Source organism: Penaeus chinensis, chromosome 11, assembly GCF_019202785.1.
Source record: "Penaeus chinensis breed Huanghai No. 1 chromosome 11, ASM1920278v2, whole genome shotgun sequence".
NCBI classification, from domain to species: Eukaryota; Metazoa; Arthropoda; class Malacostraca; order Decapoda; family Penaeidae; genus Penaeus; species Penaeus chinensis.
Genome location: NC_061829.1, coordinates 23,417,982 through 23,441,560, shown reverse-complemented (window position 1 = coordinate 23,441,560; position 23,579 = coordinate 23,417,982). Strand labels below are relative to the sequence as shown.

The following is a 23,579-nucleotide window of genomic DNA, read 5'->3' as shown; positions in this document are numbered from 1 at the left end:
CTGCCTTTGCGGCGTTTCTCTGCAACAGGTGGCTGCGTGCCCCAGCGTCACCGTCGCCATGACAACGAGGCTGACCCGATGTATGAATGGGACATCCCAAACAGGCCGTGAAAGTACAGCAGATAGATAGATAGATAGATAGATAGATAGATAGATAGATAGATAGATAGATAGATAGATAGATAGACAGACAGACAAGGCGGCAGATTGCCAGGAGGAGAAAGAGGAGAAAGAGGAGAAAGAGGAAATCGTGCCGTGATCCTGTTGTGATGAAGGGACGAGCGTGAGAAGAGCCACGCCGGGCCTGGGGACGGGGAGGTGGGGTTGGGAAGGGGTGGGGCCTGGGGACGACCGGGGTCACGACCACCTCGGGATTGGCACGATTGACACGGACGACGGAGCTGGGGTCGTCTTTCGCTGTCATCTTTCTTTTTTCTCATCGGCCTCTTTTTCTTTTGTAGATTGGTTCTCCTTGATTATATCTGGGCGTGCTCTTTCTGTCTGTGTGTCAAACCGTCTCTCCCTCTCCCCCTCCCCCACCCCCCTTTCTCCCTCTCTTCCTCTCTCCCATTCTTTCCTTGTCCCTATCCCTCTCAACCTCCCTCCCTTCCTTCCTTTATCTTCCTTTCTCTTCCCCCTCACTCCCTTCGTTTATCTCCCTTTATTTCTGTCCATCTGTTTTTTTGCTCTACCGATCTCTCTCTGTTTTACTTTCTTTTCCTTCATGCCAGCCTTTGGTTTTTGTCTTTGTTGTAGCTTTCTTCTTTCCCTCCCCTTCCTTTCCTTATATGTTTCTTCTCCATTTTCCTCTTTTTGTTCTTCTACAGTTTTGTTCTTTTTCCGTCTACATCTACTCCCCCTTCGTCCTCTTCTCTTCATTTTTTAATGTGAAAATATGTATTTTTATTTGTAACTCCAGGCAGGTCAGTGCTCTTGATGAAATTCGGGCTGAGTGGTGTGTCATCATCACCTGAGTGGCACAATACCTTCATTGTTTCTCGCACCTTGCCCATACACCATCCGTGGCCCTTCTCTCTTCACCAACCCCACTCCACCCCACCCCCTACACAACCCTTACTCTCCCCCACACATCGATCGCGCCCCATTTACTGGTTTGGCGTTTATTTGAAAGACGCATATTTATTTCCAAACAATTCCCCTCGGCATCTGCGGTTTGCGCCATTGACCTACGTAAAGGTCACGGGAGACTAGTGTGAGGAGAGGGCGTTATGTAGGGCAGGTACCGGCTGATGGCTGAGGAACCAGACAGGGAGAGAGTGCACGACTCGACTCTGTGTACCTGCGTGTATGTATGTGTGCGCGTGCGTGTGTGTGTGCACCTGGAACTGGGTTTACAGGACGAGCAGCAAGTCTGTGCCCGTCCTAGGGCGTTCTGGATGTCACCCCTCGCCACAACCCCAAACCGCGCCCCAGATACTACTGCCCTCCCCCGCCTTGAGGGAGTAACTTGTAACCTTCTGCGGCATCCGTGTCGCTCGATTATTTCTAGGCAACACCATTTCCCACACTCGCGCCCCAACGCCATGGCTGATCTCCATGACACCCGGGCTCGGTGCAATTTCGTCGACCATTCAGGACGGCCTAAGCCGTGTCCTGACCACACATCTTTATGCAAGCTGCGACACATGTCAACAAGATGTTGGCGTCGCCTGCCCCGCTCGCTCATGACACTACGCCTTTGAAGAATGATAACGTAATTCCGAGTCAGCGCGATGAGTAATAGGCCAGACTGCACATACTTTATTTTAAACTAGTGTGCCACGTTGTGTAAGTTCAAAGCTTTCAGGTTCATAGCTTTTTCTTCAGTATTGATCAAAGTACGAACCTCACATAGTTGTCCAAACAACATAGCGACGTGAAATAAGACATATTAACCGCTGTGTGTAACCGATGCCGCTGGAGCAGATGGGGCACCTGAAACCAAGAGCATCGCCTTTACCTTTTCTGGCCGACTGACCACTTACCACTTAATTAGCACTTCTTTGGAAGTCGGCGAGAACTCTGGCTTCAGTTCATGTCATTGTAACTACGCACAGATACGCTGCATCCAGTGCATTGTGTTTCGAGAACACTTTTGGGAATCGGGATTTGGCGAGGAATCAGTATCCGCTCATGCCCTGTGTGTTTGTGCAGACTTGGTGTTGTGCTCGCCAGGGGACGGTATTAAGCGAGGTGTGGGGGCAGAAAGCCGTAAACACCAACCATTGTGTGGTGACGGGGCGTTGGAGCCAGGCTTTGGGGCCGAGGGGGAGGTAATGCTCATGCCTCTACTTATCATCTGAGAGATATACATGTGTGTGTGTGTGTGTGTGTGTGTGTGTGTGTGTGTGTGTGTGTGTGTGTGTGTGTGTGTGTGTGTGTGTGTGTGTGTGTGTGTGTGTGTGTGCGTGTGCGCGCGCATATATGTAAATATATATATATATAAATATGTATGTGTATATATGTACACATACATATATATATATATATATATATATATATATATATGCGCGTACGCGCGCGCGCGCACACACACACACACACACACACACACACACACACACACACACACACACACACGTTTGTACACTATAATAAGTGGCAGTGAACTGTAGAGCGGTTAGTCACATCTTTAACATGTGGGAGAAAGGGGGGCATTTCTTTTAGGCAGGTGAGTGTGGATAAGGGCGGAGAGGCAGAGTGGGGCGTGCTAATGAGGGTGTGGGTGGGGGAAGGCAGGCGACTGACTTGTCGCAAACCTACGTCGGGCTCTCTAATGACGCCCTCAGATTCGTTCAGGTAATGATCTTGTTCCTCCAGACGCCCGCGGAAGGAGGGCGGCAATGACGACCTTATCCCTGCGAAGATCAGGGCGAGACGGTTTTGTTTGTTGACGAAAACTGGTGGTTCGTAAAGCTAGGGAAAGCGTGCGCGAGAACGAACTGCACTTGCATGCAGCCTTGTCTGTATAAAAAGTGATTTTCGTATTAGAATGAAATCTCCGAGGGGGTCACGCACACTATACTACAGAAACAATGTATAATTCCTTATCTAATATAAGCCTATTAGGTCAGGAATGAGATCGATTTACGTACGAGAGCAGTTACAATAAGCGGGAGGTCTAGCTCGCCCGGTGAGCTGAAGGTCCGCCCATCCCTGCTACCCTTGTTCTCTAAATTTCGATCGCCTGTTCTGTGCTTAATGAACACGAAACTTTTCAGTTTTTTTTATGAAACGAAGTTTCAGTGCACTAATTAATTTACAATTTGATTTGCTGTTACTTTTAATTTTAAAGCAGATATGCTGACGTTGCATTTTTAACCTTTTGAGGGAATGTTACTAACCTGTTTCTAGGCCTTGATCCTAATTAAGGTGAATGGGCGTCCGATAATGATCTAAAGAGTGCCGGGCAGTTGTCGTGTGGACCCGGAGGGCTGGACAACGAAAGCAAAAGGTGTGTCGTGTTGGGGATTTAATGGATGGCTTGTCTACTAAATGTTTCAGCCGCCTGAAACCATTATGACAAGATAGGAAGTCGATGAATTGCTTCCATATTTAGTCCGATGCCGCGAGATGCGGGACCCTGCCCCAGATGTCAGGACTACAGCTCTTGTCCGGGGGGGATGGATGGAGAAGCGGCCTGGGACTTCGAACGGCACGCTGCGTGCAGTGCAGACGAACCGTGCGTCCGTGGGTAATCTTTCGCTTAGGTCATTGGCACAGGATGGGAGGAGGAGGAGGAAAGGGGGGCACTACTGCTCTTAGGTACTGTTACCTGCTAGTCCTCCTCAACCGGGCAAAAACACGTCACGGGGCATCGTCGGCTACTGGAACCCAATTAACAGTCGGATAATGGAATTAGATTTAATGGGTAGATGTTTCCCTCGTAGACTCCCTGCTGTGCTCCTGAGTACGCGGCCTTTGAGTGTTAAACTGCTGATAGAATACTTGGCTATGATCGTGTCTATTCTAGTGTTTATGCTTATTTTAAACGCCTGTTGGGCAGGGACGAGCATGATGATTGTAGAAATTCTTTGTATAAAGTTTATATAAGAAATAGTAAGGCAGAAGTTTACGAAGATGCACTACAAGCATGGGAAGAGGAGGACGATGGATCAACAAGGGGATGAGAAGGAACCGAAGACGACCACGGAAACGGAAGAAACGAACTCGAGAACTTGAATGTGAGTCCATCTGTGGTCGTCTCTCGTCGTTTGGTCTCATCAGGGTCCGGCCAATTTATGATAGGTGTTGCAGACAGATTTGAAGAAGTTTCGACTCAATGCAGGTTTCTGGTCTTCTTGAACACAAACATACAGTGACGCAGTTGCAAAGATTAAGTGAAACACGGTCGTAATCTTCTCTTTGTCGTTCTGGCTGTTTCGTTCCTTCTTTCATTCTCGTCTTTTCAGTTTTCATTATGCAGGAAACAACTGTAATTGCGCCGTGATTGTTATTCACTGTCGCGTTGAGGTCCACTAAGCCGTAGTTATCTGGGCGAATGGGAGTTAGAGCGCCATACTCGACGCTGCGAGCAGTGGAGGGCGCTGGCGGCCGGGCAAGGGCTCTTCAAATAAGGACTTGCATCTGCGTAGTGGCGCGAAGTTTTGCCGGCAGGTGCCCCTACGTCTTCAGAATTTTAAGTTGTGCCAACACCACCGCCCGCCCGCCACAGCTAGCAACGGTCACTGCCATTTCTCTTTCCTGTTTTTTCCCACTCTTGCGGCACAAAGCCACAACGTACATAATAGCCGCGGGGTTCTACAGCGTCATGGTCTCTTAGATTTCCAAGGGGCACAACGGGGGGAGGAAGGAGCTGGTTACATGGGTTTGGTCTGTTTATGTAGCTGTGGCTGAAGTTGTTTCTCGTGCTTCCCTGTGCGCGGCATTTGGGCGTGGTGGCGCGTGGTTAGTGGCTCAGCAGTGGTTCGATGGGCTGCTGATAGGGATGCGTCCAAACACTTCGGGGCAGATACATATTGATTGTAACCAGCTTACAAGTGCGAGTCTCATAACCTGGCAGTATACCTGCCTATGGTCGTGATTGCGTCTGTGTATGTATATATCTCCTTCACTTCTTCCTCTTCCTCCTCCTCCTCCTCCTCCTCCTCCTCCTCTTCTTCCTCCCTCCTCCTCCTCCTCCTCCTCCTCCTCCTCCTCCTCCTCCTCCTCCTCCTCCTCCTCCTCCTCCTCCTCCTCCTCCTCCTCCTCCCCCCTCCCCCTCCCCCTCCTCCTCCTCCTCCTCCTCCTCCTCCCCCTCCCCCTCCTCCTCCTCCTCCCCCTCCTCCCCCTTTCCTCCGCTCCGTAGACCCGTCCTGGTCAGCTCGCAGCCAAGTTGCCGTTCATGATCGCATTACGAAAATGACATCTCACCGAGGCACGGTCTACCTGTGTTGCCTTGTAACCCTGCGGTCTCGTGTACAGGTGAATGCCTTGCTTGGGTATTTTTTCGTCTCCGTCAATAATCGTGCAGATGAATCTTGGTGACCGAATCTTTTTTAAAGGCTTTGGGTAGAATTATCGAAAGCATAACAAATTTTCAAAGCCAGTCGATAACGAGTTAAAATATATTATTTTTTATGACTAAGCTTTGAATAACTGCTGCGATGTTGTTTGCTGCTAATAAAAGGAAAATCATCTGGTAGTTGTTACTCGCAAGACAGGCTGTATGGAGCATCCCCACCTGTGGCCTGCTGCTTTGTATTAGGTGATGAAATACGACCGTATGATGAAGTTGTCGGGGGTGTATTTGTCGTCATACGTTATTTGTTATGTTACTTGCTTTTCATGGGGATGCTGTACAAGCATGCCTTGAGGTATAACCAGTTCATTACGGCAGGGCGTGTCTCCGGCGCGGCTTACGTGGGGCAGAGGTGGTTCAGGCCGAGGTGGAAGGCTCGGGAGTTGGTGGTCCTGGGGAGCGCGGGCACTTCCTGGAGCAAGGATGGCGCGACCAAGATTCGTTCGTAGATCTTGGTACGGTTGGGCCGGCTGGCCGCAGGTGTGGATGTGCCTGGGTCCTCGTGGCTGGCTTCAAGGCGAGACCCTCCCGAACAGTTCATGTGAGATAGCGGGATTCTAGTGGGTATCCTGTACAGTTTGTGTGTTAAATGTAAATGAACTTCCCGTAAGTGCTTGTAACTCAGATGGGCCATACATACATTTATATATTCCGTAGTAGGTATTGTTGTTGTTTGCCATGTGAAGTCCACTCTTATGCAAACACATAAGAAGATAAGCGAATAGCGCGAAGCGAACTCGGCACACGATCAGGTGGACTCTTCGGGCGCAGTGAGCAGTGGTGGCACCAGAGCTCCGCCCACCTCTCTTTAAGGAGTGGATAGGGCGCCCACCTGGTTGCCGTATTTGGAAGCTCGCCTGGATGGTGGTCACGGCGCTACGACGAAGGGCGTCACGTATGAACGTTTCGTCGACTGGGTTTCGCGGGTGGGAAGAAGCGGCGACACATAGCAGAGTTTCGCCGAATGACTGTCGGCGATTGCATTGATCTACTTGAATTTACAACTGATTTACATTTAGTAATCATGCAAATGTTTATCTAAAAAAATAATGTGTTTATTTTGTTTTATGCGATTATGAAACGGATGTCATTCCCATGACGTGAAATATACCGATGTCACTCCCAAACCATAGTATTTCCAAAGCAATATAACCGTACGGAGGCATTGTGCAACATTGTCTTTGCGTTAAAACACGTCAGTCACTGTTGCGTTACATTTTTATACGGCTGTGTGACTTCCTGTTATTATTTTGTGAGGGCAGAAAGGAGGAAGTAAGAACTGAACTCCGGGATTGATTGGAAACTCATTTTGTGTGTTATGTAGGCATGCCATATCGATGGCTCAGAATACATTTTTATTATAGATATCATGCAAAAAGTATTGGATTGTGGTTTTATTTTTATCTTTGCACTACGATTATACTGAGTGTTTTCCTTGTCGTGCTAACCTGCCTTGTCGTTGTGAACAACAGAAATCCATACATAAACATCTTGCACACCTTTAGATCCTTTGAATGGTCATTATAACAAGTATTAATAACGGTCTGACATCATCATCTTGATTCTTGGATTGTTCTTGAAAGTTGTGGAAAAAAAAACATTTGTGCTTGTGTCTGCGTGCGTGTGCTCTCGAAAAAAATGTGAAGTGGAAATGGATATGAAAGAGACGTTAGGTGAGAAAGAATTTGACGATAATCGATGTTAAGTTAGACACAGAAAATCGTTCTTTTAACCTGAGGCATCGCTGATGTTGGCATGACCAAAAGGCAGGAACGTGGTCGCCGTGATCAAAAAGGCACCGCGGGACCAGTGACGAAGAAAAAATCCACTCCCACCAGTCGAAGAATGTCACCCTCGATGATGTTTGCGGTGGGGCCGCGTCCACTTATGGCGTCACAGCCTTGAACCGGCAGCTCACTCGCGCCGCCGACGCTATGGTCCGCGCCCGACCATCCCGGCGGCAGCCCTTGTCTATCCGTCCTTGAGCAGTCAACTAATGCGGTGTCTGCCACTTCAGTTGTTGTTCTGTCTAACCATTAGCCATTATATATGTCCGCCGTTTACCTGTCAGCGCATAGTTATTTGTCAAAAGCCATGTTTTCAGTCACGATAGTTTCTACACAAATATCAGCTGCATGGTATCTCGAGGGGTCGGTGCTATATTTCCGTCGCCTTTCCTCCCCTTCCTCGTCCATCCACGCGTACACGGTTACTTGTCTTCGTTTGCACAAGGGCTTAGGGGGCCCCCGTATCTAAACCTTTGCCTTTAGAGGTTGTCTGACGGCGAGGCTGGAGTTCGGGGCGGAGAGATTCCCACGCGTATGAGTGATATGTCGAGCGAGCGGGAGGGCGGCCTTTTCGGACGCTCACGGCGGAGGAACGTGAAGCGGGGGGCGCTCAGGTGAGCTCCCATTCCCGATGCGGTTTTGATGGCTGGCTTCACCGTGATCCCTCATGGCGATGCACACGTTTACTTTATTCAGTGGAGATATATAAATATATATTTTTTTAATGAGTTAGAATTCCATAAGTGTTCGGTTATGATTGTTGACGCTGATGCAGGTGAGACTAGAAAGTCGTATTAATTAGAATCAGAATGGATATTTAGTACACAACAGGTTCAATGATCACAGGTGTGGAGTCAGATATATCAGGTTAGGTACACTTTGCGGTTTATAGTGACAGTTTGTGAAGGGAAAGCAAGGTATCTTGTTCATGACTAGTATGTTGTATCGAAAGAAATATTGATTAGAGAAGTTTAATTGCTGTGTCCATGTGGCAAGTCGTGGGTAAGGGAATATTGCCAGCGGGACTCATAGCAGCTGGCTGTATTTTCTGTGGAGTCAAATTTTACCTTCTCATAAAACGAAAAGGAGGAAAGCCATCACGGCAGGAGAGCAGCGGTGCAAGTACCTCTCCTTCCCGCCGCTCGACGCCCGCTCTGTGTTCCCACGAACCGACACTTTCTCGCTGGAATTACGTGTTCTTGTTTACGTCTCCTGCTCCTTCTTTCCCTCCCTCCCCTCCTTACCCCCCCCCCCCTCTCTCTCTCTCTCTCTCTCTCTCTCTCTCTCTCTCTCTCTCTCTCTCTCTATATATATATATATATATATATATATATATATATATATATATATCCTTCCCTCCCTCCCTCCCTCCCCTCCCTCCCTCCCTCCCTCCCTCTCTCCCTCTCTCCCTCTCTCCCTCTCCCTCTCCCTCTCTCTCTCTCTCTCTCTCTCTCTCTCTCTCTCTCTCTCTCTCTCTCTCTCTCTCTCTCTCTCTCTCTCTCTCTCTCTCTCTCTCTCTCCCTCTCTCTCTCCCTCTCTCCCTCTCTCTCTCCCTCTCTCCCTCTCTCTCTCCCTCTCCCTCTCTCTCTCCCTCTCTCCCTCTCTCCCTCTCTCCCTCTCTCCCTCTCTCCCTCTCTCCCTCTCTCCCTCTCTCCCTCTCTCTCTCTCTCTCTCTCTCTCTCTCTCTCTCTCTCTCTCTCTCTCTCTCTCTCTCTCTCTCTCTCTCTCTCTCTCTCCGCTCCTCCGTCACTTACTCACGCATCAGCCCCCTCCCCCTTACTCCTAACCTCTTCCCCCGAAAAATAATATTTAAGATAGGGATGGCAAATATTAACTAATTATAATGTCTCAAAACGTGCGATTTTATGTTATTGGCTGGGCTATTTTATTGTGTTTGTTGATTTGAAAAGGAAAGGATTATTGGAAATCTAATACGAAATTGTCATAACGTAAATTAAGATCTTTCGGTGTAACATGTCTGGTATTGATTTGTATGACGATTGTTTTACACCTGGCAGGGACTTTCGGTAACATCATGTCTGAAAGAACTGAGTAGGTGGCTGCAGCAGGTTGGGCCGTGCAAGTCACTACAAATATGGGTTGTTCCCATTGCAAAAGTATGAAATGTTGTTGCATGTCAGGGAGGGTACTTTGAACTTTTTTACTGGAGAATTTGTGTTCGTAAAACTTTTTGGTCGAGTTTGGGAACGCGATCGATTAAACGCTAATTACGAAGTTGTTTCAGGTTTCAACTGAATTATTTTTTCACGAATAGTGCGTTTGTTGAATTAGAAATATTAGTTTCCACTTCTGATAGGGGTGATATTTCATTTCACATTATTTATTATCTGTAGTCTTAGTCAATTTAATAAAAGCTGAAGTTATTGTACATTCGTCATAGATGTAAGATTTATGGAAACTAGAACCGCCAATGACAATGGCAAACTTTTGTATCTGACTTCACATAACAGCATATAAGCTTTTATTTGCAAAGCTATTGCAAAAGTTCCCAGAATTGTTTTTAAGGCCGAGAGTACCTGGGGTTGCAGTAGAAAGTAGTCTGGGTCGCAAACAACGTGTCTTGAGCAGGTAATGGCTACAAGCCGAGGGAAACCTTTTCCATGTACAGGTTATTCTGGTCTAGAAAGCTACCGCTCCTTCCGCCGGCTGTGGCGTTTGCCGTGCGAGCATGCTTGCTCGTATGAGCCGATTGAGGTGAAACTTGGGTCGCAAATCTCCCTTCATAGAGCGTTTGGTTGTGCTTGTGACGCATTGAAGCATGCTTGCGAAGTAGGCTCTACCTAATCTTCCCCGCGGATAAGTGTCTCCATAATAACAAAACTCAAAACCTAGGATCTGCCCAATTTGAGAGAATCGTGAGAGCCTAGAAGTATAGGATAGAGGATTTTTAATGAGTACTGGTGAGATGGGGTGCCGACCTCTCAATGCATGGCTTAACTTTCTCCAACTCCCTTCTGTCATTACGTTGGAGTCACGTAGACGCCGCCGTTGCCCTAGGCTATAGTAGCTTTGCTTAAAAATAATGTGGTAAATTAGCCAGTTTTCCTGTTTCCAGTATAAAACATAGGTTAGGTTCATACTTTAAGATTTTGTTTTTGTTTATTTACAAGAGAATTTACTGATATACGTTTACTTTCCGGAGGCTTTGATATGTATGATAGAGAGTGCGTGCGTGCGTGAGTGAGAATGTGAGAAAGTGAGTGTGTTTGCTTGTTTATTTAGAGTATTGGGCATTTATCTTTTTCAAGGGATTTTACTAAATAAGAAGCCAAGGTTTACGTGAAACCTTGACATGTACATGGGCTGCTCTGTTAGTTTGTATAAGTTAGCAGGTGTCTTTTTTTCCTTCCATCGCTTTAAGTAATTTTGAAGTTAACGGGCAGAAAAAAGAGAGATGAATTGGGCATCGTTTTTGCCATTGTTACTTATGGTGTTAGTGTAATTTGTCCTTTTGCTAATATTATGATTGCATTTTTCTCGGCATTATGATATTTGTTGTATTATTATTCTTTTATTATAGTATTATTATTTATTATTATTTCCATCATTATCATTATTATTCTCTCCATATTTATTATTACTATTGTTTTGTAATCATTATCATTGTCCTTAATTACCATCATCATCAATCATCAGTCATCAGTATATTACACTGCCACTACCATGTCTCTATGATATGACATCATCATCATTATTAACTTCATTGTAAGCAGCTAGAAATTCTGACCAGAGCTATCTTCATCCGCAGAGTCTATCAGGCCACACAACACCAGTTGAATGTGTGCGTTTTGGTGGATCCGAGGAACTGGTGTGCGCCGGGTCCCTGAGTGGTGCACTCAAGATATGGGACCTGGAGGCCACCAAAATTGTCCGGACACTGACCGGACACAAAGCGAACATCAGGTGCATAGACTTCCACCCGTATGGGGACTTCATTGGCACAGGTTCCCTTGACACAAACATTAAGGTAAGAGAGTTGGTTGTGGTAAGAAGTCTGCTTGAATGGTTACCTTCTATATTCTTTCCGCCTTGTTAAAAATATTTGTTTTCAGTAGATTTTTCTTTTTACTTCTTTCCTTTATTAATATTTGTGGTAAACTCATTACTTGCTACTTGTTTTAATTGATATTATATAACATCAGTCTCACATGTGGTTTTTATGCATTATGTAATTTTGTTTCGATGGATTTCACTCTTAATCATTTTCATAAAGGAATGCCAAAGATTTTGTTATTTAACAATACTTATTTTATCTGCAGCTGTGGGACATTAGACGGAAAGGTTGTATCTTCACATACAAAGGGCACAACCTAACAGTCAATAGCCTGAAGTTTTCCCCAGATGGCCAGTGGATAGCATCTGCTGGAGAAGATTGCAATGTGAAGGTGAGTTAATGGACCTAGGCATTGTGTTCCTAACATAGATTCAGACAGTTCAAACAATTCAGATGGTTTTTGTACATACAGTCTGAAAATGCATTGATAATAACACCTCTTGTTTTTTGCAGTTGTGGGATCTTCGAGCTGGCAAAATGATGACAGAATTTGCCCAACACACTGGGCCTGTTAGTGATGTAGAATTCCATCCTCATGAATTCTTATTAGCCTCTGCATCACATGATAGAACTGTAAACTTTTGGGATCTAGAGAAATTTTCTCTAGTCTCATCCACAGATGCTGATACAGGACCCATCAGGTAAGACGGGAAGATTTTCTCATTATTATGACTGAAGGTGCTCTTAAAGTGTCACTTTTTTTTAGAGGCTATATAAATGATAGGAGGTCTTTCATTAACCCAATGCCGAGGGGCATGATGTGTACGTACATGTCATGCCCACTATGAGTACTGCCTGTCTTGCCCGTTTACCCTATTCTCTGATTTACAAAATATTTTACGCTATCTTATTTTGCTGTTACTATATAACATTATAGTAATTATAATGTTTATAATAAAAATAACACCATCAATATTCATAGCACTAGTAAAAAATGCATTTTTCCCACCAATTCAAATCATGTAAGGTCACAAGGTCTACTAATTGACTCCTTTGTTTCTAAGCACTAACAGAGCCATCTATGTGCAGAGACATTTCACAAAAAATATAAAAAATGAGCACAGCATTTTCTCCATTTTTCATTCCTTTTCCCCGGCAGCATTGGGTTAGTGTTTTACTTATGTAAGGTTCAGATAGTAAACATGCTCATGGTGAATACACAAGACAAATATTACCTAATTTCTACTGGATACAGGTGTCATTGTGTAGATTTTGATCTCTAGATTCCAAAAAATACAACTCATTTTTTGTTGACAGAAGTGGTTCTTTATTGAGCTAATTCACCCCATTTGTGTCAGATCATGATGGGGCAAGTCTTTTAAGAGTTAAGAATGCTTGGAATATTCTGTATGCAGTTATTGATAATAGATAAATAGACTTGTTCCTGGGCCATGAAACTAACTTTGATGTTTGAGAGATAAATCAGGTTATCTATAATAAGTTAAATAAGATGAATATTTCAGAAGTATCATAAAAGATAAATATATATATATATATATATATATATATATTTTATATTTTCAGAACAATTGCCTTTCATCCTGATGGTGATTGCCTGTATGCAGGATCTCCTGATATTCTCAAGGTGTATGGCTGGGAGCCTGCCCGTACATTTGACACAGTTGCCATGGGTTGGGGCAAGATTCAAGATATTGCCATTGCCCAAAATCAGCTTGTAAGTGTTTAAGCATGTCTTTTTGTTATTGCTGGTTAGTCACTGAATGATTTGAAACGTGATTTATATGTAGAAATTTTTATTTAGAAATAAAAAAGATCTTTGCTCCTCAGGTATGAATTTCATGGGAAAAACAAAACAAAAAGCAGTCAAGTGATTCACTTTTACTCTTTCAGATTGGAGCAGGTTTTCATGGTGTGCATGTGTCTCTCTACGTGGTTGATCTGAAGAGGGTTCAGCCCTTTGGTGGGCCCCAACAAGACGTCCCATCAACTTTCAGACATGGTGCAGCTATACGCAAGAGTTTTATCAAGGACAAAAACTCTGGAAAGGCTACGTAAGATACACTTCAGTAAATGTTGCTATTCTTATATTTACATCTCGACTGGATAGTAGGGTCTAACTATGAGTAGTGTGATGAGTAATTTGATTATTTTTTAAGAGATTGTTGTTGATTATGTTGTAGGAGGGGATTCATAATATCTGGTATTGAAAAGGAAATCCTAGATTATTTAGCTTGCTCTGAAGAAAATTGCGGGCATATAATATTAGGTTTGTGAGAGTATGGAAATTTATATTTGATGTCAAATGTGAATTTCAAAAAGGAGACCAAACTTTAAAAAAAAAAAAATTTATATACTCTTCCAAATACAATAGTTACAGGAATCTATATCAGAAACATAAAGCAGACTTTTGCTTTTCTAGGCAGTTCATATACTTTACCAAAAGAATTCTGTAAAGTTCTATAAAAATGTTCAAATGATCAAGAATATTGTACACATTTGTTAATCATTAACAACCTACTGTTACAGAGCGGAATCCATGAAGACCGAAGAAGCCTCAGACACAGGTGGTGAAGAGCCGCAGGAGGAGGACCCACCTCCAGAGATCACAAACTTAAATGATTACAATTCAATCTTCCAAACCAGGAGAGAGTGTGAGTGTTGTCTTATGTCCTACATCTCTGTGCTTTTTTTCTTTAATCCGCCTCTTCTCCAACAATACCACGGTATAGACATGGGATTGCAGGAAAAGTCTTGATATTTATTGATTTATTTTCAACATGCCTCTTTTTCTCTTTCATCATTTTTGATAGAGCTTATGTATTATCTATCAAACAACTTTTCATCATTTTTGATGAAGCTTATCTATTATCTATCAGGCAGCTTTTGTTATTATTGACTTTTTGTCTTTTATAGCATGTTTTGAGTCAGTTTGGCAAATAATTTTTTATTTTTTTAAGTAGAAAAATATGGATGAACCCCTTATACTTTCAAGTGCTTGTTTTTTGTCATATTTTTTACATGAAGATTAAAATATCTTTTACACAATCAGATATAAGATATTTTCCCCTACACAACATTAATTCCCTTAGTAATGATACTCTTATCAATTTAAGTAAAGTATACACAGATAAGCTAATTGTCAGAATGTCAACAGCTTTATGCTTCAACCATGCTATAATAATTGTGAGAAATTATTTCTGTTCAGCCCTAGATCTAGAAGAAGAATGAGAGTTCATTAAATCTTTGCAGAGCAAATTATTGAGAAGGAAAGATTGTCTTATTGAAGATAGAGAGGCAAAGCAATATACTTGTCCTTAGGTGGGATATGCATTTTAAGATTTACCAGTTATTATCATTATTTCAAGTTGTTAAAATAATAACCTGCATCCTCTTGTCTTAACCATTTTCTACACCAACACAGAATTCTTGCACATGGTCAGTAGGTAACCATTTGCATTTCTCTGGTTACATTATTACTATTAATCTATTTATGAATTTTCTTCTTTATCTTTGCTGTAGTGCTTTGAATCTTGCTAGTAAGATATTTTCGTAATCATTTGTTTTTTGGTTTTATTTTTCCTGTTTTCTTTTGCTGTATTTTTATAACATGTTGTTCATTATGTTGCATAACCATTATGTATGCAGTGTATCTTTCAGAATGCTGAATGCTATTTTATTTTTGAAAAAAGCATGTGCCACATTTCGGAGTATACTGATTTTTTTCTTTTTTAATATGACAGGGTTTCTTAACCTAGCCAGTGTATTTATTTTGATTACTTCTTAATTTTGTTCTTTTTCTTTCTCCTTCCCCCCCTCATATTGAAGTCTGACATGTGGCTAATTTTGTTTTCTTTTCCTAGTCTTATATGTTTACAATTATATACATGTAAATAGTATGGCTGCCAGTTTTGAAATTTATTATAACCATTGTATTTGTTGTGCCTTTATTGCAGTACAGAGAACACCACCTCTTCCTGAGCCCAAACCTCCCATTAACAATAATAATGGTAGGTAAATGGTTCACAGTCATCATCGTTTCAGAACAGTAGCTTTTCAAGGGTCATGTATGAACCTAAAGAAGCAACTTAAATATCAAAGAACATGGTTTAGAATTTTGTTTTAGTTCTTTATTTTAGATAGGGATACAGTACTTCATGCAGTGTTTAAAAATCTTTAGCAGTTATGCTATTGCATTGCATCTTGGGATATGAAATAGATAAGATTTAAACAAAACCATGTATAGTAAATAAGATTTAAAATGACTGGACCATCTCCCCTCCTTCTGATATTTATTTTATCCTTGCTTAATTCCAAAAGTATTTTGTAGTTTCCCCCCTCAGTTATATATAAGCTTTTTTGATCAGTGTGATTATCTTTTGCAGAGATTTTTTTTTTTCTTTTTCTTTTGGAAAATATAGAAATGTGAATATTTTTCTATTCATGCAGGTAACTAATATAAAACTTACATTGCATGGGTATGAAAGGTAGATAGTGACTTTATAAATTAATAGTTGTTCAATTTCATCAGTGTAGAAAAGTTACGTTTTCAAAGAATTTTCTTGTAAAATGCAAAAAGTAGGATTAATAACATTTTATAGTATATCAAGTAGAAAGCAAAGTGTTTATTTTTACTTATTTAGGTCTAAGAGTGAGTACATTGATCAACCCGCAGTACTCCTAAGAATTGATGAATTTAGAAGTGAACCACTGAAATGGAGGCATTAAATTCACAATATTAAATGGAAGAAAGTAGTGCAGATTAAAGTGGCCTTGGATATGTTAGTACTTAAGACAGACTTTCATTTACTTTTATGTTGAGATTGTGTTTTGGAATAGGCTTAGATATTTTATCGATTTACATGAATGCTGTGATTTATCTTGATATTAGTTGGACTTTCAGGGATGCTCTATCTGCCTTGTGGTTATCAGAGAGAATATATAGGGAATTTTGTGTATTGAACTTAGTATGCAGGGATTAATTGCATTACCATCATCAGTAATATTTGTATTCTGATATTTTGAGAATTTAGATAAATGCAAGTCTAATATCTTTTACCATTATAAAAAGAAATCAGCTCCCTGAAAGATGGCTACCCAAAGTGACTTATTTTGATTCAGTATGATGATATAATATTTTCTTCAGTACCAAATATGTGAATGGACTATAGGCAAGATATCATCACATGAGTGTGCTACAATTTATTGGTCATCAAAAAAGATCCAGTTATTGTAAATAAAAGTAATGAAATGGAAAATACTGTAGACAATGCCAGATATCTCATGGTGCTTACTGTTGGGACCACTTGATCCAGTTATAAAAAAACTCATCTGTTGAAATGCCATGAAAAAAAAATCTTGTTCCTCCTCCCTGCTCTCTTAGAATTGTGAGGGACTAGGTGCTGCTCCAGCCTCCAGCAAAGTGATGAAAAATCGTAGTGCAGGTGTCACAGCTTCGCATGCATGTTCCTGTTAATATGCATGATAATTGTTTCTGATAATTATTTTATGCATGTTCTTTTCACTAATACAGATCAGTTGGGAAATAATCAAGCTGGTGGAGAATGGCTTTACTGCAGTACCATATGTATTTATGTATCTATATCTTCATTTTTGTTGTCCAAGGAAAGCATTTTAGATGAACTGTGCAGTTTCCAGGAAGTCACAGATCTCTTCTTATAAATGGGGCAGTGAAGAAGATAATATTCAGTGCTCTGTATATATTATTTTGTACCAGTTTAGATATATAGCTTAAATTAAACAGTCATTTAACTGGAATGAAATCTATGACAAGATGTTCTTATGATCTACAGTTGAAATTGATGCATAGTATAGATTTCCTTCTGGTTATTAACCCCATCCTACTGGATGCCTTCTAATCATGTTGCAATGAATTGGGTCAGCAGCTGGGTGGCAGGTACCTGTGCCACATGTGATTGAGCCTGCTTTAAGTTGTGTGGGATAAACAATTGAGGCTTGGTCTCTTATTAGTCTCATTTCCTAAAAAAATGTGTGTGTGTAAAGAATGGGGTAAATGTATGTGATATGTGCTTTTAAGCGGATGACTGTGTGCATAGCCTGGTATGTGGCTTGCTATGTTATAGGAATATCTTATCATGAATGGTTAAAATAAAATAGTAAAAAGCCACAATCACCAGCTCCTGGATTGGGAATGCAGATGAATCAATACACTGCAAATGGTAGTAATTGGTCTTTTTTGCCTAGGAGGCAAGATATATGGATGGCTGTGCACAAGATTGATTCAACCACAGATTATAAGAACATTTAGGAGATAATGTGCTTGCCCAGCTAGACCTCCCTTAGCTCTATCTGTTGATAATCTGGATGTATTATTTGTCATTTTCAGTGGAATATGTAAATGTATATAGTCTTCTAGATTCCAAACATGAAGAGAACTGAAATCATATTTTACTTTTGTGAAAAGTAGTGAGGAACTCCTCTATAAGTGTTATTTTTTTAAATATGATACATGATATCTTTTCCTTCTCTCTAGGATTCATGCCTGTGTACAAAATGTCATGTGAATGCTATGAATATTTAGAAAGTAGAAAAGACATATTTTGATTTCTTGGGGAGAATGGTCATGAAACTCCTTGAGAATTTTAGTGAAAAAAATAGTCTTTCAGCCATGGTCATCTTAACTAACATTGAAAGCTGGTCACAGAATGATAAAAAGATTGTTAGAATAAGTTAGAAATAGAGAAAAGAAGAAAAAAAGCTATCTAAAATGATCTAAAGAAAACTAACAGTAGGTTTTTGGTAATGAAAGTTTGTTATATGTATGATATTTTTTATGATTTTCTTATTGTTGATGTGATGGAATGAAACATTTGTTGTGGATGTTGCATGCATAAAGAAAGATTGAGGAATTTCTAAGACTGTATTGGATACATATAAAATGGAAAGGCATCTGCACTCATTTCAAAAATTCAATGATACACCTCATGTGGAGTGAGGCACTTCCCCCTTCTTACCAGAAAAGGAAAGAAAAAAAAATAGTCAGAAGTAAGATCAATGGGAAGGAATCTTCCAAGATAAGCTCTTTTGATCTTGTGAACATGCTGAGGGTTTGGGGTTAGCATTGTTACTGGATAACTGCTCTTTTCAGCCTTCTAGAGGATATAACATGTTATTGGTTTATTTCCATTGCAGATCCAATGGTACCTCAAGTTATGACCAGCCCTGATGTCATTCGTCCTGAGCCTTTGAGAGCTATGCCAATACCAACTACAAAACCTTCAACTCCTGACTCAACACGAAGAGGATCATCACACACTGTGTCGCATTTGCCGAGGCCTATACCGACGCCAAGAGAAATTATCACTCCTAGGTCTGTATTTTGTGTAAATATGTGGTGTCCTTGCATATTGATTTTAATGTGTTGGATTTTTGTCTATTTTTTATTTATATTGATTTGTTTTAAAATCATTCAGAAATAGTATTTTCATATAGTTGTTTTTATTTATTTTATTTGTTTATTTTTTGAAAGACTGACAGATGAAAGATGACTATTTCTCTGGAAAATTACTTTGCTGTGTACAGTATAGTTCTACATGTTAGTTGTCTTGCAGCATTTTTATGAGCAGCATTGAAATAAGTCCTTAAGATATCTTTGGTATGAAAGCAGCTGTCAGAATGCATAGTTAGTGAATATTATTCTTATTTTAAGGAAGATGGAAATAATGAAAGCAATCTAGCTAGAATATTTGTCAGAAAGAATAGTGAATTAGCTACTTTTATTCCTGCCAGATTAGGCTTTGTGAGTGTGGTGGAGGTTATACATAAAAGTAATTTGAAGTGCCACCTGTTTAAAAGACATGAATATGAATGTCACTATTGAATTTAGAAAGACAGGAGATGGATAGTAAACTCAAATTGAAAATGGATCATTCCCTTACATTTAAATACTAACAAAATTGTCCAAATTATTCCCAGAGTTTTGATTGTTGTAGTTAAAACACATATTTTACCTAACCTCTATCATAAAACTATTATGACTAAAAGGCAAAGTGCTAAATTAATATCTCCAAAACTGTCAATACCCCTTTAGATATGACAATGGTAACCAGCCACAGACTCCTCCCTCACACTCCACCAGTTTTCCAAGTCTCTTTGAGAGACGTGGATCCTCCCAGGAACAGTCTAGCTACGTCTCCCCCCACAGGTAACCTTTTGGGAAGAGTTCCTATTACCCATCCTCTGTTGTCTTGATAATTGGCATGGTAGCCTTGGACTGGTTAGCCTGTGATCTTATGCCTGCACTGCAAGTCCAGTGTTGCATAACCTATAAATTACCCTACCCTATTGATGCATGTCAGATGTAGCACCCAGAAGTAGTTGTTAGTACCAAAACTCACAGTATAGTAATTACAGTTTTAGCATGTATCTGAAGAGAAGGTTTGGAAATGTATTAGTGGTTAGAATAGGAATGTTCAGAAAAAGAAGGTAAAGTCTTTGTGAAATAGTTGTTCATTATCATGAGGCTCACTTTTGTCTAAGTTATGAAGACTTGTGGAGTATAATCATTTGTCTAAAGTTCTGTCAATGCCTCAAGGAATGCTTTGTTCCTTAATTGAATGAATAAATAAATTCTTATGAATAAGGGACTATTTGTCATCATTACTCATTGGCATGAGTAAGAAGGAAAATGCATTAATAAAAGACTGCGAATATATGTTGAATAAACTTTTTGTATCTACAAAAAAGATACGGAGAACTGAGAATTTACTTGCTTTCATTAAGTAGAAAATTAGTCCTAAGATTTTTCATAACAACACAAAACAAAAACAATATATATATATATATATATATATATATATATATATATATATATATATATATATATATATATATATATATATATGTCAACAGAGTGTATGGAAGTGGATCATTTCAAACAGTTTACAGGATCAGAGGTGTAACAAGTATGGAAGTTCGAATATCTGTTCCTTTATTAAAGTAAATTATTTATTAATGAAATTAAGAAATGGGAATGCATTTGTTTAATTACGGTCAGTTTATTATTCTATAAGATAACATATGCACATTGAGTAGGGAGAAAAAGTTTTGACAATCTGGAACTAAGAAAAAAATAAATTTTTATGTATATATTATTATTTTTATAAGTTACACTGTACATAGATCAACACATGAGGTTGACATTTTCCATGTGACTTGGAATTTTACTATTAACCTCATTGTGATATTTTGAGTATATGCATGAATCTAGTACGATTTTGATTTGTAGTTTTGCAATAGTTTTTCAAAACAAAGCGAACCATCATTCATTTCTAATGTTAGCTTTTCATGTACTTGAATTAAATGGTACTGCATAATAACAAGTACTTCTCTCATATCTGTAAAACAGAAGGAATGGTAAACCCAGGATTTCTTCTTTCTCAGACCCTCTTGCTTTCCACCACCTCCTCATGAATTTCTTGTTAATCTTACTCCTGAGTGTCGTTAATTGGTATTATTGTCATTATTAGTTATAATTTTTTTTTTATTGTTATTATTATTGTTGTTGTCATTATTATTGTTGTTATTATTATTATTATTGTTGTTGTTATTATTATTGTTATTATTATTATTATTATTATTATTATTATTATTATTATTATTATTAAGTTATTAATAGTTATTGTTATTCCAATTGTGACATTAGTAGTTATTATTGTTGTTTTTTATGGACAAATGCTAAGAAATTAATAAATTTGGGTAATATGACACTAACATCAAAAATTTTATTTGCTCTATGATTTGTAATACATTAGACAGGACTTGCAGTGTGAAATGGGTCTCTGAGGAAGGCAGAAGGTAGCTTTGTGGTTTATAGTCATCTTTATGGATTGTTTACACTGTTATTTAATTTATATATTACAGGGATTATTCACTAAGTGGAAATGCAAGCCCTAACTTGAGTCAACCATATAGAGCTCGTGCAGTGTCTGAGAGTAGAAGAGATTCAAGAGAACCCTCCAGTTCTTCACATGAAGCAGAAGGAAATAGGTTAGCTATTTTCTGATTATCAGTACTGTGTTATGTTAAATATCAGATTGTTGGAATTGTAATAGAAGCTTTGTTTATGAATTGCTATCATTTTAACTGTTTCTAGTTTTGACAGGTATGTTATCAGGCACAGCCCATCTGAACCTTACCTGGTGAGACAGTCCTCTTCACCTGGCCCTCCAGTCTCATCACCAGCATACCATGATTCAGCACCACACTTACCACAGCTTCCTCGACCAGATCTTACGAATCTTAACCGAACACATGCTTCATCGAAACCTGACCTTACCTCTCATTCCAAGCCTATGGACCGGCCAGCCTTAGTAAAGCCTACATCAAGGGTTCATGGACCTCAGAGCCCTGATGTGTCATATCTAAACACTCCCAAGAATATCAGTCCAGATATATCATATATGGGAACACCCAAGGAACCTCCAGATTATGGTTATAGTCAAGATAAAATGAATGACATTGAATACAGTTCATCATACTCAACAGATAATGGAACTATCAATTTTGAGGACTTTTTACCAGTAAGTATCCTAACTTCAAGCATGTTCAATGTGTCAAGAGGACCATCCCTGAGGGGGGTTAAAATCAAATTTTTGCCATGAAAATGATTTGCTTCTTACAAATTGTATACATCTGTATAAGTGTATTATGATCATGTATCTTTTAATGCCAAAATGTCTTTCTAATGATATAATCACATTTGAAATTACTTCAGCTAAAATTGAGAAATTCCTTACCAAGGAAGTAAAAATATTGTGTCTTGGAAAATTAGAAAATTGTGAAAACTATGTATTATTTTCCTGCCTCACCCTCACCCTCACTCTCACTCTCACCCTCACCCTCACTCTCACTCTCACTCTCACTCTCACTCTCACTCTCACTCTCACACTCACACTCACACTCACACTCACTCTCACTCTCACTCTCACACTCACACTCACACTCACACTCACACTCACACTCACACTCACACTCACACTCACACTCACACTCACACTCACACTCACACTCACACTCACACTCACACTCACACTCTCACACACACACACACACACACACACACACACACACACACACACACACACACACACACACACTCTCTCTCTCTCTCTCTCTCTCTCTCTCTCTCTCTCTCTCTCTCTCTCTCTCACTCACTCACTCACTCACTCACTCACTCACTCACTCACTCACTCACTCTCTCTCTCTCTCTCTCTCTCTCTCTCTCTCTCTCTCTCTCTCTCTCTCTCTCTCTCTCTCTCTCTCTCTCTCTCTCTCTCTCACACACACACATCTTTATCTAAGTTTTCTCAGCAAACAAATCAACTAGTAATGACCCAGACTTTCTCTCATCACTCCCGGAATAGTCCCCTTAGTGTTAATGATTTTTACATCTTTTTAAAAGTATATAAGATATGTGTATATGTATTTTTATTATAAAGCTTTATTTCTTAATAAAATGCAAATCTCTCTCCAACAGAACAAGCTGAGTGGACTAGGGTTTGGCAGCAATGGTGTTACTGGTATTGTAGGAAATGAAATGTCAGAACAAGAAGTTTTATCCAGCATTATGCGTGGTCATTCTTCCATGATGTCTGTCATATCTGCACGGACAAGGGGGCTACAAGTCACACACAAACTGTGGCAGACAAAAGATTTAAAAACGGCTGTAGATCATGCACTGAACTCTGGAGACCAAGCATTACTTGTTGATCTTCTTGGAATTATTAACCTAAGACCGTAAGTATTTTCTTTAATTTACAGAAAAGGTGTATGAAAGGTGTATATTAAGAAGTCAAAGTACATCAGGCAAGACAAAAATTGGTATAATTTTTTGTATTAATGTTATTATATTCTCAAGAATATATCAAACATTTCTCTAATTTTGTTCCAATGTTTTACAGGTCAATATGGAACTTGGATCTTTTAACAGCTTTATTACCACCTGTAAGTCTTCTGCTACAGAGTAAATATGAAATGTAAGTTGCTTTTAGTTTCTGCTCTTTTGTAAAAGTGATTCAAAATTTTTATTTTTTTTAGTTTTTACAATTCCAAGTATTATCTCATTTGTTGCTTTCAGGTATGTAACCTGTGGTTATAACGCACTGAAGCTCATGATAAAAAACTTCGCTGTTATGATCAAGTCCAATATGTCTGGTCCAATACATTCAGTAGGAGTCGATATATCAAGAGAGGAAAG

At 40.1% G+C, this 23,579-nt stretch overlaps 1 protein-coding gene across 7 annotated transcripts in view; it reads left to right on the top strand.

Moving 5' to 3' along the window:
- The window catches only part of LOC125030844 (katanin p80 WD40 repeat-containing subunit B1-like), a 225,043-nt gene that overhangs the window by 198,609 nt on the left and 2,855 nt on the right, over positions 1 to 23,579 (top strand). For 3 of the 7 annotated variants that reach the window (XM_047621166.1, XM_047621165.1, XM_047621160.1), the window contains 14 exons: positions 11,078 to 11,296; positions 11,589 to 11,714; positions 11,837 to 12,024; positions 12,908 to 13,058; positions 13,235 to 13,395; positions 13,871 to 13,995; positions 15,298 to 15,351; positions 18,515 to 18,692; positions 19,413 to 19,526; positions 21,245 to 21,370; positions 21,477 to 21,903; positions 22,860 to 23,119; positions 23,284 to 23,358; positions 23,460 to 23,579. In XM_047621166.1, the coding sequence (XP_047477122.1) occupies positions 11,078 to 11,296; positions 11,589 to 11,714; positions 11,837 to 12,024; positions 12,908 to 13,058; positions 13,235 to 13,395; positions 13,871 to 13,995; positions 15,298 to 15,351; positions 18,515 to 18,692; positions 19,413 to 19,526; positions 21,245 to 21,370; positions 21,477 to 21,903; positions 22,860 to 23,119; positions 23,284 to 23,358; positions 23,460 to 23,579 (2,324 nt within the window). The remainder of the gene's footprint in view (positions 1 to 11,077; positions 11,297 to 11,588; positions 11,715 to 11,836; positions 12,025 to 12,907; positions 13,059 to 13,234; positions 13,396 to 13,870; positions 13,996 to 15,297; positions 15,352 to 18,514; positions 18,693 to 19,412; positions 19,527 to 21,244; positions 21,371 to 21,476; positions 21,904 to 22,859; positions 23,120 to 23,283; positions 23,359 to 23,459) is intronic. The other 4 variants (XM_047621161.1, XM_047621162.1, XM_047621164.1 and 1 more) reach the window with 4 other exon arrangements.